We start from the raw sequence: 19601 nt of genomic DNA, 5'->3' as shown, positions 1-19601 counted from the left end.
TGTATTTCGTGGCCATTTGTATTTCTCTCTTGGGACATCATCCATTTCTTTCTTTGGATATTCATGGTGTGTGGTTTTTTTAAAAGTAATGATTTATGGACAATCTTTTATATTAAAAGATTAACCCATTACTTGCCATGTGTTGCAACTATTTTTTTCCAGTTTATAACTTGTTTTCTTTCACTTTTATTTATATTGTCACTTTTTGCCAAATAGAAATTTTAATAGATTTAAGTTTTTTTTCCAGTAGGGTGAACTTTACCAGTGTTTTGGTCTTTTTGTTTTTTGAGATGGAGTCTTACTCTGTTACCCAGGCTGGATGCAGTGGCACGATCTCAGCTCACTGCATCCTCCACCTCCCGGGCTCAAGTAGTCCTCCCACCTCGGCATCCCGAGAAGCTGGGACTACAGGCACGTGCCAACATGCCCAGCTAATTTTTGTATTTCAAGTAGAGATGGGGTTTTGCCATGTAAGCCAGCCTGGTCTCAAACTCCTGACTACAGGTGATCTGCCTGCCTCGGCCTCCCAAAGTGCTGGGACGTGAGCCACCACGCCCGGCCACCAGTGTTCTGTTTTCTACCTGAAGTATTTATTTAAGAGAAACAGGCCTTATTCCAGGATTATGAAAATATCTACTTATGAAGACTGAAACTTCAAGGATCATTTGTTTAGTTTGTTACTAGAGAAGTTTCTCTGAACATATTGAGTACCAAAAAAAAATATTGACTTATGTTTCTTAATAATATTAGTTCTTGTGGGAAGGTGAGCTCGAGGAAAGAAGGGATATCCTTTATTTGTTTTTTCAAACTTCAAAAGTTTTTAGGCTGGGCATGGTGGCTCACCCCTGTAATCCCAGCACTTTGGGATGCCGAGGCGGGTGGATCATGAGGTAAAGAGATCGAGACCATCCTTGCCAACATGGTGAAACCCCATCTCTGCTGAAAATACAAAAATTAGCTGGGCATGGTAGCGCGGGCCTGTAGTCCCAGCTGCTGGGGAGGCTGAGGCAGGAGAATTGCTTGAACCCGGGAGGTGGAGGTTGCAGTAAGCCGAGACCGGGCCACTGCACTCCAGCCTGGCGACAGAGTGAGACTCCATTTCAAAAAAAAAAAAAAGTTTTTAATTCATTTGCCCACTAAGTATACTGAGCAACCACTATATTGTTCACTAAGTATATACCAGACGTACAGTAGTGGCTCAGTATACTTAGTGAACAAATGAATTAAAAATTTTTAAAGGTCTCCAGTATTTTCAGTATGTATTCATTATCTACTCCACATATAGTAATAGTTTGCTGGAAATTTTATCACAGAGCATGTGACATGTTTGTTATTCCTTAAATGTTACGCTGCAAATATTTGTGGAATATTGTACTGATGTAGAAATGATCTCACATAAGTAAAATTAGAAAACGGTAGTTTTCAAGTGTTTTTGTTTCTGGCTTTGGAGGAGGGGAGCTCCTGAGCAAATTTTTAAAAGGGAATAATTGTCTAAAATTTAAATGAAGTCTTTTGTTTGTTTGTTTGTTACAGGGTCCAGCTCTGTTGTCCAGGCTGCAGTACAGTGGTACAATCTTGGCTCACTGCAGCCTGGCTCTCCAGGGCTCAAGCGATCCTGCCACCTCAGCCTCCAGAGTAGCTAGGACTACAGGTGCACACCACCATGCCTGGCTAGTTTTGTTTCTTTTTTATAGAGCTAAGGTTTCATTATGTTGCCCAGGCTGGTCTCAAACTCCTGAACTCAAGCAGTCCTCCCACCTTGGCCTCTCAGGGTGCTGGGATTACAGGCTTGAACCACTGCACCCAGCCTAAACGAAATCTTAATTACGTCAAGACCTGACATGGTTATTTGGATAGCTAATTTGTTTTTCTAATGTCTTTTTTTTTTTTCAACAGTTCACTTTATCCAAATGCATAGATGCTGTGATGGTGCTGGGAAATTCGCACTTATTCATGAATCGTTCCAACAAACTTGCTGTGATAGCAAGTCACATCCAAGAAAGGTATGACCATTGTGATTGCTGTTCCTCTTCAGTGCTTAATATTCATGAGTTTTTTGTGCCAGTTGGCATGTATTGTTCCTACTCCCATGTTGCAAAAGAAAATGTTTTCTGTACCAGTGAACAGCCACAGCACCAAGAGCCAGTACATGTACACTGTGATATCCATGAAACTTGCAAAGCTTATTATTAGTAGATAGTAGAGTTACACAATGGCCCATGTAATTTGCACAGATTGAACTATATTATTTAGGCAAAAAGGGAAAGAGAGCTATCAAATCTGGCAGCTACTTTCCCTCACCTGTCTTCCCATTTTGTGTCTGCCCCAGCATGCAAGTGAGATGGGAGATGTGATTCTGTTTTCCTTTAGCTCTGTGTAGTTCTCATGGCCTGTTTCCCTGCTCTGTGAGTGAACCTGGTGCTTAGAAATAAGGATTTTTCTTATAACATTGACTTCTAAACCCAAGCCAACTACTCCATCTGGTGCTTGGCAGAAGAAACAGTGGTCGTTTCTAACACTAGTGTGAAAACTGGCTGTGTTAGACTCACTGCAAGATGGTGCATAGCCTGCAGCTGATGTGTAAATGTGACCTCAGATACAGCAAAGTTTTTGTGAATAATTTGGGCCATATTTACTTCTCACATTATGCACTGACAGAAGAGTTGAATTACCATGTAAGACACAGCTCTTCCATGTCTTTTTTTTTTTTGGAGACAGGATCTTGCTCTGTCACCCAGGCTAGAGTGCAGTGGCACTATCATGGGTCACTGTAGCACCTGACCTTCTGGGCATAAGTGATCCTCCTGCCTCAGCCTCCCAAGTAGCTGGGACTACAGGTGTGCACCACCACACTCGGCTAATTTTTGTATTTTTTGTAGAGATGGGGTCTCACTATGTTGCCCAGGCTGGCCTTGCTCTCCTGGGCTCAAGCAATCCTTTTACCCCAGCCTCCCAAAGTGCTGGGATTGCAGGGATGAGCCACCACCCCTGGCTCTTCTGTGTCTTTATCACCACATTACAATAGAAGTGACTCTTGCTTCGGCTGGGTGCAGTGGCTCATGCTTGTAATCCCAGCACTTTGGGAGGCCGAGGCAGGCGGATCATGAGGTCAGGAGATCGAGACTACGGTGAAACCCCGTCTCTACTAAAAATACAAAAAAATTAGCCGGGCATGGTGGTGGGCGCCTGTAGTCCCAGCTACTCGGAGAGGCTGAGGCAGGAGAATGGCGTGAACCCGGGAGGCGGAGCTTGCAGTGAGCCGAGATTGTGCCACTGCACTCCAGCCTGGGCGACAGAGCGAGACTCCGTCTCAAAAAAAAAAAAAGAAGTGACTCTTGCTTACCAACATATTTCATATGGTAGCTCTCAGGTTTTCTTGATTCTTAGGGCTGCCTGCTTCCTCTGGTGGGGTGAAAGAGCCCATGGGCCACCAAACACATACTCTTACTCCCATCCTCATTGCATATTTTTTCTCAGAATTGGATGAAAAGATGATGCTAGTTTGGTTAAAATAACAGTAAAAACTATACCTGTCAAAGTTTTTTTTTTTTTTTTTTTTAAATCAAAGGTATCCTCTACCTGATTATCTTATAAGTCACGAGGCTATGGCCAGGCGCAGTGGCTCATGCCTGTAATCCCAGCACTTTGGGAGGCCGAGGCGGGCAGATCACTAGATCAGGAAATTGAGACCATCCTGGCTAACACGGTGAAATCCCATCTTTACTAAAAATACAAAAAAAAATTATCTGGGCATCAGCTACTCATTAGGCTGAGGCAGGAGAATGGCATGAACCCGGGAAGTGGAGCTTGCAGTGAGCTGAGGTCGTACCACTGCACTGCAGCCTGGGCGACAGAGCAAGACTCCATCTCAAAAAAAAAAAAAAAAAAAAAAGTCACGAGGCCAGGCTCGGTGGCTCACGCTTGTAATCCCAGCACTTCAGGAGGCTGAGGCAGATCACTTAAGGTCAGTTTGAGACCAGCCATACATAGCAGCCAACATAGTGAAACCCCATCTCTACTAAAAATACAAAAAATTAGCTGGGCATGGTGGTACACACCTGTAATTCCAGCTACTTGGCAGACTGAGGCACGAGAATCACTTGAGCCCAGGAGGTGGAGGTTGCAGTGAGCTGAGACTGCACCACTGCACTCCAGTCTGGGCAACAGAGTGAGACTGTGTCTCAAAAAAAAAAACAAAAAGTCGTGAATCACTGGGAAAATCTTTTCAGGGACCGTTAGGCCAGATTTTTATTACTGGGATAGATGTGTACCTCAAATAATAAACTAGTAGTGAGTTAGAATTTGGTATGAACCTGTTGTGGTTGTCCTTTGAGAAAGGAAGGCACGGGCACCCCTCTGCAGCATTTCGGAGATTATAACCCAATGCCCTCTGTATTTCCCCACACTTTTCAGAAAACACTGGAACCAGTAAAACATTCTGTGGTGATAGACAAATGTTGGCCAATTTGCCTAGTTTATACATTTTTTCTTTGTTTTTATATCCTTTTTCTAATTTTATCTTACACATTTTTAAAAAAAATGAAATTTACTGTGAAATCTTGGGAGTCCCACATTGTTGTAATTTTGTTTGTTGCCTCTGCTGAATTTCATTCTGATCATGAGTGAGAATGGGCAGTGAGGCCTGGTGTAACCAGGTTTTCTCCCCTGCTGTTTCAGCCGATTCTTATATCCTGGAAAGAATGGCAGACTTGGAGACTTCTTCGGAGACCCTGGCAACCCTCCTGAATTTAATCCCTCTGGGAGTAAAGATGGAAAATACGAACTTTTAACGTCAGCAAATGAAGTTATTGTTGAAGAGATTAAAGATCTAATGACCAAAGGTAACAACTTTTAAAAATTGTTATTTTGCAAATAGCGTTGATTTTGGAGGTCTTTTAGGCTTTAAGTTCAAAGATGTGAGGTTCTTTATGTTGTATGCCTGCACGTTCTCACTTTTTAAAAATAATTTTCATCAAAGTCGGTTCATTGTTTGCCTAGCCTCTACAGCATTTGACACTGCTGACCAGCCTTTACTTCTTGAAACATGACTTTTGGCTTCTATGAATGCCCGGTGACCTGTTTTTCCTCTTTTCTTGAAACATTATTTCATAGTCTCTATTTCTGGCTTTTCCTTCATCTTGTCTCTTAAAATATGTTTTTAATTCAGCACATGATTTTCATCTTTTCTCCCTCTATATGTTCTTATCCACTTTTGCCTTTAATTATCTTTTACATATGGACACTTTCCAACTTTGTCTCTAACCCAGACTTTCTTTCACGCTCAAATGCCTCCATTTCAGCGTCCCACAGTCTCTTGACATGGCCCAGGCTAGTCTCATTATCTTTGCTCTCAATCACACCACCATTTCCATTCCCTATTTCTGTCAGCCCCCATCCAAGTAGTTTTCAAAACTTAAAGCTTTCATTTTTAACTCCTCCTCACATCCGACATCTAATCAGCTACAAAATCCTAGTCGTTTAGCCTCAGAAGTGTCTCCAGAATCCCACTCCTTATTGTCATCTTTTTATTTTTTATTTTTTTAAATTTTTATAGAGACAGGGTCTCGCTATGTTGCGTAGGCTGGTCTTGAACTCCTGGGCTCAAGGTATCCTCCTGCCTCTGCCTCCCAAAGTGCTGGGATTACAGGCAGAAGCCACCACACTCAGCCCCCATCCCTATTGTCATCTCTTTTTTTTGAGATGGAGTTTCGCTCTTGTTGCCCAGGCTGGAGTGCAATGGCACGTGATCTCAGCTCACTGCAACCTCCGCCTCCCGGATTCAAGCGATTCTCCTGCTTCAGCCTCCCAAGTAGCTGTGATTATAGGCGCGTACCACCACGCCCGATTGATTTTTTTTTTTTTTTTTTTTGAGATGGAGTCTGTCTCTGTCGCCCAGGCTGGAGTGCAGTGGCGCAATCTCGGCCCACTGCAAGCTCCGCCTCCCGGGTTCACACCATTCTCCTGCCTCAGCCTCTCCGAGTAGCTGGGACTACAGGCGCCCACCACCACGCCCGGCTAATTTTTTGTGTTTTTAGTAGAGACGGGGTTTCACCGTGGTCTCGATCTCCTGACCTCGTGATCTGCCCGCCTCGGCCTCCCAAAGTGCTGGGATTACAAGCATGAGCCACCGCGCCCGGCCCTGACTGATTTTTAATATTTTTAGTAGAGATGGGGTTTCACCATGTTGGCCAGGCTTGTCTCCAACTCCTGACCTCAGTTGATCCACCCGACTTGGCCTTCCAAAGGGCTAGAATTACAGGTGTGAGCCACCACACCCAGGCCCCATCCCTTATTGTCATCTTGATCAACCTCAGCATTATTGACATTTTGGTCTGAGTAATTCTTTGTTGTGGCAGCTGTCCTATGCGTTGTAGGATGTTTAGCAGCATTTCTGGCCTTGGGCCATTAGACACCATAATATCCCCCAGTTGTGACAACCACATATGTCTGTAGACATAGCCAGATGCCCTCTGTAGGGCACATTCACCCCACATTTAGAGCCACTACTCTAGATGATTGTTATAGCTTCTAACTGGTTTTCTGACTCCTGTCTCCCCAGTCAAGTCTTTGCACTCAGCCTCCAGAGTTATCATCTTAAAAATCAGAGCTGCCATTCCTGGGCTTATAGGCCTTTCCTGGCTCCCTGCTGCCTGCAGGTGATGGTTTCCAAACCTTAGCCTGAATCAGAATCACCTGGGGGAAAAGACAATTCTATAGACACAGAAAGTTGGTTAGTGGTTGCCCAGAGCTGGGCAGAGACGGGGAGTGATTGCAAATGGGCCCAAGTGATCTTTTGGGGTAATGGAGACTGTTTTAAAATTGGATTGTGATGATGATTGCATAATTGTAAATTTACCGAAAATAATTGAATTGCATACCTAAAAATACTTTTAGACCAGAATTTATGGTTTGTAAATTATAAATCTGTTAAAAAATCAGCTGGAAGGCTTGTTGAAACAGTGTCAGGCCCCACTCAGTTTCTGATTCACTGGATCTAGAGAGGTCCTGAGAATTTATATTTCTATTACAGTCCCAGGTGGTGCCCCTATAGCTGGTTCCAGAATCTCACTTTGAGAGTCACTGGCCTCCAGGATTAAGTCCCAGCTCAGCTTTACAGTATAGTGTTCAGGACCTTTTCTGGTCTGACCTCACCCATGGGGTGTCAGTTCTCCTGGACCAGCTCTAAGCTGGCTTGCACGGAGTGTCAATCTGAGCTCCTTGCCCTCTTGAACTGCAGTTTTAGGATTTTGATATCTTGAGTGACTTTTTTCACCCAAGGCACCAAACAAGTGGCAAACTCCTGCTTCTCATGGCTAGAGGAAAGAGCTTCTCCAGTCTTCCCCGCACTGGCTGAGTGCAGAGAGTGATGGGAAGGAGGGGATGGTGGGAGAGGGAGGGCAAGGGGGCCTCAGAGCCTTGTACCCTGTCCAGGCTGCTAGACTTATGCGTGACATTTTGTACCACATAGATCATGAATAAACTGGAACCTTTACAAGTAAAAACAGGATCTTTTTGTGTGTGTATGTATGGTAAAATACAAATAACAAAATTAGCCATTTTACCGATTTTTAGAATTTTTAATGTAAAATTTACTTACCATAAAATTTACCATTTTGACAATATTTAAGTGTACAGTTCAGTAATGTTGAGTATATTCGCCTTGTTTTGCAATCATCACTGCCATCCATCGCCAGAACTTTTTCATCTTTATAAACTGAAATTCTGTACCTGTTAGACACTAACTCCCTGTTTCCCCCCGCCCTCCCGCTAGCCCCTGAACAAACACCAGGATGTTTTACATTGAGAAAAGGTTAAAAAGTTGCTTAGTTAACCATTACCAAGAACACATTGCTATGTTTTTAAACCTAGTTTGAAAATGTCTTGTTTGATTTCATTTATGAAGAATGCTTTGGTTTGAAAGCATACTTAGTTCAAGAAAGCACCAATGATTTTAGTTCAAGAAAGTACTTAAAAATTCCCTTTTAAATGTTTTCTGTTATTTGCAGGTGACATAAAGGGTCAACATACAGAAACTTTGCTGGCAGGATCCCTGGCCAAAGCCCTTTGCTGTATCCTCGGTGTCTGAATCATTTAGAAGGTGTCTTCTGTAATAAACATATCTTAACTTGTGACATTCCTTAGGACCTTGGGTGCTCATTAATAGGACGTGCGAGTACTCTGAAGTGGAGGGTAATTTTTAAAAAAACAGTTTATATTGACTTTGAATTTTTTTTTCTTTTTTTTGAGACAGAGTCTCACTCTGTCACCCAAGTTGGAGTGCAGTGGCGCAATCTCGGCTCACTGCAACCTTCGCCTCCCAGATTCAAGCAGTTCTCTTGCTTCAGCCTCCCAAGTAGCTGGGACAGGCACCCGCCATCACTTCCAGCTAATTTTTTTTGTATTTTTAGTAGAGATGTAGTTTCACCAAGTTAGCCAGGCTGGTCTCAAACTCCTGACCTCAAGTGATGCTCCCACCTCGGCCTCCCAAAGTGCTGGGATTACAGGCCACTGTGCGTGGCTGGCTTTGAAATGTTTATTAGGACAAGCTGTAAAGGCCAGGCGCGGTGGCTTACGCCTGTAATCCCAGCACTTTGGGAGGCAGAGGTGGGCGGATCATGAGGTCAGGAGATCAAGACCATCCTGGCTAACACAGTGAAACCCCGTCTCTACTAAAAATACAAAAAAATTAGCCGGGCGTGGTGGTGGGCGCCTGTAGTCCCAGCTACTAGGGAGGCTGAGGCAGGAGAATGGCGTGAACCTGAGAGGTGGAGCTTGCAGTGAGCTGAGATCGCGCCACTGCACTCCAGCCTGGGCGACAAAGCGAGACTCCGTCTCAAAAAAAAAAAAAAAAAGACAAGCTGTAAAAACTGGAAGTGAGGAAGGGTGAGAAAACTCTAGCTTCTCCATTATATCTTTCTGCCTGCAGGAAACACTACTTCAGGGTGCTTTCCTGTTTCTTATTTTGATAAATTCAGACTTTTCAGACTTCTTAAACATTTTCATTTTCTTCTTGACTTGGGAACAGTGTTTGATTTTTAAAAGCCATTTAGGAGCCCTGAAGCTTAATAAATGAGTGGCCACTTCTCCATAGGTGAACAGGTTGTTTTGCATGTAGCATAGGGCAATACCTTTCCATTTTATCTGTGTGACGTTTTCTCAGTCTTATGGCATTAATTTTTTGGGGGGAGGGGCAGTATTGAGTGATTATTTTGTCCTAGAGTTTGATGTGGGTTGCCTGAACATCTTTGTAAATCAATATTTGTCCCAGGATTCAAATTTAGGACACGGTAGATAATAATAGGACAGTCAAGTGTTGGGAATTTTAAGTTTTTGGGACAGAGATTATATCTTGGTTAGACTACAAAGCCCAGTTGACTGCAGAGTTAGGAACTGAAAACCCCCAATCACTCTCGTGTATTTATTTTGGTAAGTGGAGCATTTCCTTTCTTAGCTAGGTAGATGCTGGGTTTATTTAAAATTGGAGGTTATTTTTCTTTTTACTATATTTATGAAGTAAAATAATATTGTTGTATTCCTTAATGTTAAGAAATTAAGACATTCATAGAATGAACAAGGAAATTAAAGGTAAGAGCCTGCGTTTTTCTATGAGAACCGTAATCCTATTTATTTTACTAGTATGTCTTTGCTGGATTGTTTAAAAATTGGTTAGGAAACCATATATGATTAGTAAGATTTAGTTAAATTTTTTTCTGCTTTTTTCTCTTTATAGATAATCAGGAAATGAAATCAAGGATATTGGTAAGCTAAAAAAATCATTACTTTTTTATATGATAACTATAGATAATTAGAAAACATAATGGGAGGCCGGGTGTGGTGGCTCACACCTGTAATCCCAGCACTTTGGGAGGCCAAGGTGGGCAGATCACTTGAGGTCAGGAGTTCGAGACCAGCCTGGCCAACATAGTGAAACCCCGTCTCTACTCAAAATACAAAAATTAGCTGGGTGTGGTGGTGCATGCCTATAGTCCCAGCTACTCAGGAGCCCGAGGCAGGAGAATAGGTTGAACCTGGGAGGCGGAGGTTGCAGTGAGCCGAGATCGCGCCACTGCACTCTAGCCTGGGTGACAGAGTGAGACTCCGTCTCAAAAAAAAAAAAAAAAGAAAACATAATGGGAAATAAAACCCATTTATAGTAGGAGCAAAAAATATTAACTATCCAGGATTCATTTAACAAGCAATGTGTAAAACTGATGATAAGGAAAACTAAAAATTCTGAGAGAGATAGAAGAATAAATGGAAAGCCGTATTTTGTTCTTGGATGTCAGTTTTCCCAAAATCACACTGTAAATTCAATTTACAGTCTCAGTCAGAATATCAGGGAGGTTTTTTTTTTTTTCCCTGGCAGGGTGGGGAGATTTAAAAAAGAAATTCAAGACTGAGCGTGGTGGCTCACGCCTGTAATCCCAGCACTTTGGGAGGCCGAGGCGGGCAGATCAAGAGGTCAGGAGTTTGAGACCAGCCTGGCCAATATGGTGAAACCCCATCTCTACTAAAAATACAACAAATGAGCCGGGCGTGGTGGTGGGCACCTGTAGTCCCAGCTACTCAAGAGGCTGAGGCATGAGAATCGCTTGAACCTAGGAGGTGGAGGTTGCAGTGAGCTGAGATTGCGCCACTGCACTCCTGCCTGGGCGACAGAGCGAGACTCCATCTCAAAAAAAAAAAAAAAAAAGAAATTCGACAGTTTATCTGGAAGAATAAATTTAAAAGAATAGTCAGGAACTTTCTGAAAAGGATTAATAAGTAGGAACTTGCTCCATTAGTCTTTACAACACAATGTAGAGCGACAGTCACTGTGTGGTAGTAGCACAGAGCACACAAACAAATAAGAAAGACTAGAGTCCAGTAATCAAACCATGCACGTGGGAGAGCTGGACTTGTCACAGAGGAAGCACTTCAAATTAGTGGGGAGAAAATGAGTTGTTAGTAAAAGGTACTGGGCCAACTGATTGGCCATTTGGGGAAAAACAGAGCTTGTTCCTTGTCTCACCGCTTACACTTAAATATGTTCTAGTAAAGATCAAACATTTCAGTGTAAAAGTTCAAGTCATAAAAGTACTAGAAGAAGGCTAGGTGCAGTGGCTCACGCCTGTAATCCCAGCACTTTGGGAGGTCATCGGGGGTTCGAGACCAGCCTGGCCAACATGGCGAAACCCCGTCTCTACTAAAAATACAAAAATTAGCCAGGCATGGTGGCAGGCACTTGTAATCCCAGCTACTCGGGAGGCTGAGGCAGGAGAATCGCTTGAACCCGGGAGGCAGAGGTTGCAGTGAGCTGAGATCACGCCACTGCACTCCAGCCTGGGTGACAGAGTGAGACTGTGCCTCAAAAAAAAAAAAAAAAAAAGTGCTAGAAGAAAATAACTTTGGTAAGGTGAGTGCCTTGCTAAGCATGATGTGAAACTTCAAAGGAAAGCTTAAAATCTCAAAAATATAAAACTCCCAAAACAAGGATGAAGGAAAAAGTTTTAGGAAAAGTATTTCTAGCAGAGCTACCTGACAGAAAATTAATCCAATGTTTCCAAAATAAAAGGCAGCTCTTCGGTGGCTCACGCTTGTAATCCCAGCACTTTGGGAGGCCGAGGGGGGCGGATCATGAGGTCAGGAGATCGAGACCACGGTGAAACCCCGTCTCTACTAAAAATACAAAAAAATTAGCTGGGCGTGGTGGCGGGCACCTGTAGTCCCAGCTACTCGGAGAGGCTGAGGCAGGAGAATGGTGTGAACCTGGGAGGCGGAGCTTGCAGTGAGCCGAGATTACGCCACTGCACTCCAGCCTGGGTGACAGAGTGAGACTCCGTCACAAAAAAACAACAAAAAAAAGGCAGCTTTTATAAATTCATTGTTAAAAGTCAAGCTTTAGAAAAACAGGCAGAAAATGAGCAGTCTGCAAAAGGTCAGTTTTAGCATTTGAAAGTATGTTCAGTCTTACCAGTAAGCAAAGAAATGTCAAGTAATTGGCCAGGCGCCGTGGCTCACGCCTGTAATCTCAACACTCTGGGAGGCCAAGGCGGGTGGATCACGAGGTCAGGAGATCGAAACCAACCTGGCTAACACAGTGAAACCCCGTCTCTACTAAAAATACAAAAAATGTGGCGGGTGCCTGTAGTCCCAGCTACTTGGGAGGCTGAGGCAGGAGAATGGCGTGAATCCAGGAGGCAGAGGTTGCAGTGAGCCAAGATTGTGCCACTGTACTCTAGCCTGGGCAACAGAACGAGACTCTGTCTCAAAAAAAAAAATAAATAAATAAAATAAAATAAATGTCAAGTAATGAGATATTCATTGTTGCTTAGCACAAATGAAAAAGCTGGCAGTTCCCAGGGTTGATGGTGATGTTGGGGATTACTTATTCTCATGCGTTGCTGATAGGAGGATAAATTGGTAAAAAATTTTTCTGGAGTGCATTTTGGTAATCTGTATCAAAATTAAATGTGCATATACTTCAGTAATCACTGCTTGTTTTCCGGAGGTAGTTAGAGAGCTGTGCAGAGGGTATATGAGGGTGTCATCAGAGCATTGTTTAAAACTGAGAATTGGAAACTGCTTAAATAGTGGAAATTTATGAAGTCCGCAAGAAGCATAGTATATATTATAATTCCTTGACGTTAGAATATTTTTTCCCACATATATTGTGGACTGAAAAAGCAGGTTGCAGAATGCTAAGTAATCATCTTGACACGTGTGAGTGTGTGTATTTTGGATGTGTGTGTATTCTGGGTGTGTGTATGTGTGTATATTTTGGATGTGTGTGTGTTTTGGGTGTATGTATTTGGGGTGTGTTTGTGTGTTTTGGGTGTATTTCGGATTTGTGTGTGTTTTATGTGTGTGAGTGTGTGTATTTTGGATGTGTGTGTATTCTGGGTGTGTGTATGTGTGTATATTTTGGATGTGTGTGTGTTTTGGGTGTATGTATTTTTGGGGGTGTGTATTTTGGTTGTGTGTGTGTTTTGGGTGTGTGTGTTTTGGGTGTATTTTGGGTATTGTTGTTTGCCGTATGTGTGTGTATTTTGTATATGTGTGTGTGTTTTGGGTGTATGTGTATGTATTTGGGATGTGTGTATTTTGGGTATAGGTGTATTTTGGCTGTGTATTTTGGGGTGTGTATTTTTGGGTGTGTGTGTATTTTGGGGGTGCATGTGTATATTTTGGGTGGGTAGGTGTGTATTTTGGGGGCATGTGTGTATTTTCGGTGGGTAGATGTGTGTATTTTGGGAGTGTGTGTGTATTTTGGGTGGGTAGGTGTGTGTATTTTGGGGGGGGTGTGTGTATTTTGGGTGTGTGTGTGTGTGTGTGTATTTTGTGTATGTGTGTGTTTGTGTTTTGGGTGTGCATGTATATACCTGCCCACGTAGGTGCTCTCCAGAATGAGTTCATCAAACCCTTACGTGGACTGTCCGTGGGTGGCAGGATTTGGGGGGAAATGTTACTGTCATCTTTATACTTTAGGTATCATTTAACAATGATAAATGGGAAGACAAACTGGAGTAATGTTGGTTGTGGTTCGCAGTATATCGTGTGACACTGGTGTGAGAGGACTGGGATGTGCCTGGGCGGAATTAACATGACTGTGATTTTTAGGTGATTAAGGCTGCAGAAGACAGTGCGTTGCAGTATATGAACTTCATGAATGTCATCTTCGCAGCACAGAAGCAGGTGAACTGAGAGGCTGCCATTTAAAGTATTTGTTTCATAACAAAGAATTCAATTTCATTTTTTGAATGCTCTACTCTGAGGTATTCTGACTATGTAGCCTTATGAATGGGCGAGGAATCCAGAATCTGTATTATGTTCTAGTCTTTTCTCTATTTTGGGTCCTGGACCACTTGAGAATGATGCATTCCCAAAACAATGTGCACTCAACTAGTTTTGCATAGAGTTTCATGGTATTCAGGTAACCTTTAGCCCATCCTTGGACCCCATGCCAAGAATCCCTGGTTTGACAGTTTGCTGTATAAACCTTGCCTCAATTTCTTTATCTTTTTGCTGTGGTGAAGCTGTAAAAATTCAGTATTTTTACTTTGCAAAGAGCTGAAATGTTCAGATGAAGTATAATACATTTTTTTCTTTGATGTATTTATAAAGAAAGAAAACCTCCTTAAAACTTCAGGTTTAACGTAAAATGCTGCTATAGCCATGCATAATGTTCTCTGTTGTGGAGTGGCAGCATGATGTAGTGAAAAGAGCCTGGACTTTGGAGACATGCCGAGTGGGGTGACAGCTTTCCCATCTGCTGGCTCTGTGACCACAGCCCAGCCATGTCCTGGGTGCTTCAGCTGCCAAATGCAAATATCTGCTGTGCAGAGTCACGTTGCATATTGAGTGAGCTATTTTAAGCATAGAGTATGGCATGTAGTAGGTTCTCAGTATAGGATAATCATTATTGTTATTATTCCTGTAATATTTTCAAAATGTTTCTTTTAGAATATTTTGATTGATGCCTGTGTTTTAGACTCCGACTCAGGGCTCCTCCAACAGGTATGTTTTAAAACCATGCTTTGTGTTTGTGGTTATGACAATTAGTGATTTTTATATTGATTACAATTTAAAATGAAAGTGGTTTGGGTATATTGGGTTAAATAAAATATGTTATTGAACCTAATTTTATCTATTTATTTCCCCCTTACGTATGGAGCTACTAGAAAATTTTAAATTACATATTGCTTGCCTTGTATTTCCGTTGGGCAGCACTAAAGGACAAAAACTGAATGTTACTTTAACCCAAAAGGGAAACAAAACCCTAAAGTAAGTTTGAAGAAATTACTGAGTTTTTGTTAGATGTTTTTTGGCCACAAATGTTGCTTCCTAAAGGATCAGTTACAAGCACAAAACTATGACAAACCCTGAATTTAGGTTAGTGCTGGGGATGAAGGATGGGGAGAGCAAGGTCCAATGGGAAAATTCACAGGCTTCAAAGGTTCTGAGATTGTACTGTTTCTTCAGCTTGATCGTAGGTATATGATGTTCATCTTATTATTTAAACCATACTTACACATTATGTATACAGACTCTTGTACATATTATATTTCAGTAGTAAAAATTCAAAAAGTTTGAATTCATTTATTAGCAACACATTTCAGTCTACACATTGTCTGTTAACTCCAAGACGATCTTGTCTCTGCCATGAATTCACATACCAGCTCTACCTCCTCGGCCCTCACATTCATTTCTCTAGTCCACTCCCAGACTCTCCTGAGTTCCAGACTTGCAGAATCAGCCGTGTACGTAGTACCTCCTCTTGGACGCCTGGCAGGCGTCTTCAGCGTCATGTGTCCAAAGCAGAGAGCTCTTGGTTTGTCCTCTCAGCCTCTTCCTGCCCCACGGGTAGCCACATCTCCCTAAGTGGCAGTGCAGTTCACTCAGCAACTCAAGCAAAAACCTGACTCTTCCTTGTCTCTTCTCTTCCTTCCTTTCATAACCATGAGCAAATCCTGTTGATTGTGCCTTTAAATTATATCCTGGCTGAGCTCAGTGGCTCATACCTATAATCTCAGCACTTGGGAGGCTCAGGTGGGTGGATGGCTTGAGCTGAGGAGTTTGAGACCAGCCTGGGCAACATGGCGAGACACCATCTCTATAAACAATACAAAAAAATTAGCCTATCATGGTGGTGCACACCTGCAGTCTCAGCTGTTCGGGAGGTGGAGGCAGGAGGATTGCTTGAGCCAGGAGTTCGAAGCTGCAGTCAGCTACGATCATGCCACTGCACTCTAGGGAAACCCTGTCTCCCTCTTTAAGAAAAAAAAAATGTTGAAAGTTGGTTCTCAGAACAGCTGTCAGAATGAAGCTTTCAAAATACAAGATTGGTGCAAAAGTAATTGCGATTTTTGCCTTTTTTTTAACAGTAAACACCGCAATTACTTTTGCACCAACCTAATATGAATTAGAACCTGTTGCTCACTTGCTTAAAACCCTCCCATGGCCTAGCATCACACGTCGACTAAAACCCAGAGTCAGGGCCTGCCAGGGCCTTCTAGATGCTGCTTGCTGAGGCTCCTGGGAACCTTTTGCCCCGCATCTTCCACACTCTCCCTCTTCAGTCCGGCCCCACTGCCCCCTTGCTATTGCCTGAAACAGGCCTGCTCCGGCCAGAGGGCACTGCACTTGCTGTTCTCTCTGCTCGCAAGCTCTTCCCGCAGGTGTTTGCGTGGCCTACTCCCTGCCTGCCTTCGGGTCTCTACTTCTGTGCCACCTCCTCAGAGAAGCCTTCCCTGACCACCATTGTTAGTGTTACTCCCTCTCGCCTTAGCCTACTTTGTTTTTCTTCATGGAAATGATCATAACCTATAACATTATTTTTGCATTTACTTACCTGATTTACTCTCTGCCTTCTCCACTAGAACCTTAACTTCACGAGGATGGACACTGTGATGTTTACTGCTGTAACCCTGCACAGTGCTCTAAAACAGTTGTTAAATGTGTAAATGAATCTAACGGACCAACTGAACCAAGACTGTACTACCAGAGGAGCCTCAAGGTCCTAGGATCAGAGCTAGGGTTCTCAGTGTAAATGGAAGCACTGCTGTGTCAAAGTGAGAAAGCTGTGTTTATGAAATGAATAGATGCATGATTGTTGGGAAAAACCATTAACATGGACAGGAAACCTTAGTGTCAGCAACCAGGAGAACTTGAGTGTTTTGTGTCTTTGGAAAACTCTGAAGATAGCAAAAGTTTAGAAAAAGAGGACCAAATTCAAAAGAGTTTTATTTTTATTTTATTTTACTTTGAGACAGAGTCTTGCTCTTGCCCAGGCTGGAATGCAGTGGCATGATCATGGCTCACTGCAGCCTCATCCTCCCCAGCTCAAATGATCCTCCCACTCAGTCTCCCAAGTATCTGGGTCCACTGGCATGCACTACAATGCCTGGCTAATTTTTTAATTTTTTGAGACGGAGTTTCTCTCTTGTTGCCCAGGCTGGAGTGCAATGGTGCGATCTCGGTGCACCGAAACCCCAACTCCTGGGTTCAAGCGATTCTCCTGCCTCAGCCTCCCACGCGGCTGGGATTACAGGTGCCCGCCACTACGCCCAACTAATTTTTGTATTTTTAGTAGAGACAGGGTTTGACCCTGTTGGCCAGGCTGGTATCGAACTCCTGACCTCAAGTGATCTGCGATTATAGGCATGAGCCACCACGCCTGGCCTAATTTTTTAAATTTGTTGTAGAGATGGGGTTTCACTGTATTGCTCAGGCTGGTCTTGAATTCCTGGGCTCAAACAATCCTGAAGCCTTGGCCTCCCAAAGTGCTGGGATTACAGGCATGAGCCACTGCACCTAGACAAAAAAGTGTTATTTCTTAAAGAGAACAGAATAAAGCCATCTCACGTTTCTTTTTACGTAAGAAAATTAACAAAATACAGTGAAAACAAATCTCATAAAAATTAAAAATTTTTGTGCTTCCAAGGGCACCGTCAAGAAAGTAAAAAGACAACTGGGAGAGATATTTGCAAATGACGTATCTGATAAAGGAACTAGTATTCTGATTATATGAAGAACTCTTAAAATTCAAAAATAAGACAAATAACTCATTTCAAAGTGGGCCAAGGATTGAACAGATATTTCTCCAAAGATCTGCAAATGGCCAAGAAGCACATGAAAAGATGCTGAATATCATTACCGACCAGGGAAGTGCAAATCAAAACCACAATGAGCTGTTACTTCACTCCACTAGGGCAAATGTAATGGAAAAGTCAGCTAATAATAAATATTGGTGAGGATATAGAGAAATTGGACCCCTCCTACATTGCTGCTGGAAGTGTAAAATGGTATAGCCACTTCAGGAAACAGCTCAGAACTTCCTCGAAAAGTTAAGCATAGAAGTACCATGTGACTGGGGAAACCCCATCTCTACTAAAAATACAAAAATTAGCCAGGCATGGTGGCGCATGCCTGCAATCCCAGTTACTCAGGAGGCTAAGGCAGGAGAATCTCTTGAACCCAGGAGGCAGAGGTTGGAGTGAGCCGAGATTGTGCCACTGCACTCCAGCCTGGGCGACAGAGCAAGACTCTGTCAAAATAATTAAAATAATAATAATAATAATAATTTGCAGTGTCACATCCTCCTCTGATTTTGTAGACCTGAGGCATTGCTGGTGAGAATCTCATTCCTCTGGAAACCCTCGGTAAGTGTGAGTTTGGCAGCAAGCCCTGTGTGTCTTGCAGGCTTGTGACATCACGGGAGGACTGTACCTGAAGGTGCCTCAGATGCCCTCCCTTCTGCAGTATTTGCTGGTAAGGAGACAGCAGCCGCGACCCTGATGCCTGGAGGGAAGGATGACTGACCTCTGTGTCCTGGGAAAGGAATGGAAGCAAGATGGCTGGTGCTAGTACTCGGGAAGGAATAAATGGAGGCTTGGAGTTCCAAGGCCTAGAAGTGTGGGCTTCACGTTATTTTTTTCCCATGTTTTAAATAAAAGTTTCTTTTGTTTGTTTGTTTTATAGTGGGTGTTTCTTCCCGATCAAGATCAGAGATCTCAGTTAATCCTCCCACCCCCAGTTCATGTTGACTACAGAGCTGCTTGCTTCTGTCATCGAAATCTCATTGAAATTGGTTATGTCTGTTCTGTGTGTTTGTCAAGTAAGTTGATGTCCCTAGTTTTTCTTTTTTTTCTATGTTGGGGGTCAGGAAGACAGTTTCTCAACTGTGTTGTTTTTCAGCCACCCTATTGTTTCTTTTCTTTTTTTTTAAATTTACAGTATTCTGCAATTTCAGCCCCATTTGTACTACGTGCGAGTAAGTATCTTTGAGATTGTGTGGGTGGCTAATACTTCACAGCTGTAGAACATTAAAAAATGTTTTCCTCTCTGTAATTTCAGGACAGCCTTTAAAATTTCTCTGCCTCCGGTACTGAAAGCCAAGAAAAAGAAACTGAAAGTGTCTGCCTGAGGATAAAATACTTTCCCCATCTTTCAGAGCTGTTAATAGGAATTATATAGCAGATTTTTTTTTTTTTTTTTTTTTGAGACGGAGTCTCGCTCTGTCCCCCAGGCTGGAGTGCAGTGGCACGATCTCGGCTCACTGCAAGCTCCGCCTCCTGGGTTCACGCCATTCTCCTGCCTCAGTCTCCCGAGTAGCTGGGACTACAGGCGCCCGCCACCACGCCCGGCTAATTTTTTGTATTTTTAGTAGAGACAGGGTTTCACCGTGTTAGCCAGGATGGTCTCGATCTCCTGACCTTGTGATCCACCCGCCTCGGCCTCCCAAAGTGCTGGGATTACAGGCTTGAGCCACCACGCCCGGCCTATATAGCAGATTTTTTGTTGGGAAGACTGAAAAAAATAAAGATAGGTATAGGATAATTTTTAATGTGGTGACCTTACAGAAAGTATTTCCCAAACATCCTTTTCCTCCTGTGCTTCTGGAGGACTGATTTGTTTGAGGGAGTCATTCTATGCAATATATCCTAAAATCCTAAAATATTCTATGACTGGTTTCTGTCCAGAAAGGGGCAAGAAAGCACATGTTTGTGGCTTTCATTTTTCTAATGGGATGACTATTAGTCAAAGTCAGCTTGTCATGACTGATCATAGGCTTTCTAACCCACTACCTGAATCCAGGTCCTCATTGTGAAATGCATGCCATG

General features: G+C 42.9%; 1 protein-coding gene across 3 annotated transcripts in view; it reads left to right on the top strand.

The window, feature by feature from the left end:
• GTF2H3 (general transcription factor IIH subunit 3) overlaps window positions 1-19132 on the top strand; it is a 29841-nt gene extending 10709 nt beyond the window's left edge. For 2 of the 3 annotated variants that reach the window (XM_032168368.2, XM_032168367.2), the window contains 11 exons: window positions 1897-2003; window positions 4678-4841; window positions 8007-8069; window positions 9556-9585; window positions 9731-9759; window positions 13600-13674; window positions 14443-14496; window positions 18181-18249; window positions 18460-18595; window positions 18715-18751; window positions 18835-19131. In XM_032168368.2, the coding sequence (XP_032024259.1) occupies window positions 1927-2003; window positions 4678-4841; window positions 8007-8069; window positions 9556-9585; window positions 9731-9759; window positions 13600-13674; window positions 14443-14496; window positions 18181-18249; window positions 18460-18595; window positions 18715-18751; window positions 18835-18904 (804 nt within the window). In that variant the 5' untranslated portion in view covers window positions 1897-1926 and the 3' untranslated portion in view covers window positions 18905-19131. Of the gene's footprint in view, window positions 1-1896; window positions 2004-4677; window positions 4842-8006; window positions 8070-9555; window positions 9586-9730; window positions 9760-13599; window positions 13675-14442; window positions 14497-18180; window positions 18250-18459; window positions 18596-18714; window positions 18752-18834 lie in introns of all 3 variants that reach the window. The other variant, XM_058425530.1, reaches the window with a different exon arrangement.
• The last annotated feature ends 469 nt before the right edge of the window (window positions 19133-19601 follow it).

This window comes from Hylobates moloch, unplaced genomic scaffold (assembly GCF_009828535.3).
Source record: "Hylobates moloch isolate HMO894 unplaced genomic scaffold, HMol_V3 SCAFFOLD_12, whole genome shotgun sequence".
In the NCBI taxonomy this organism is placed as follows: Eukaryota; Metazoa; Chordata; class Mammalia; order Primates; family Hylobatidae; genus Hylobates; species Hylobates moloch.
Note: the sequence above shows the minus strand (reverse complement) of the source record. Positions and strands in the feature narration are given on the sequence as shown.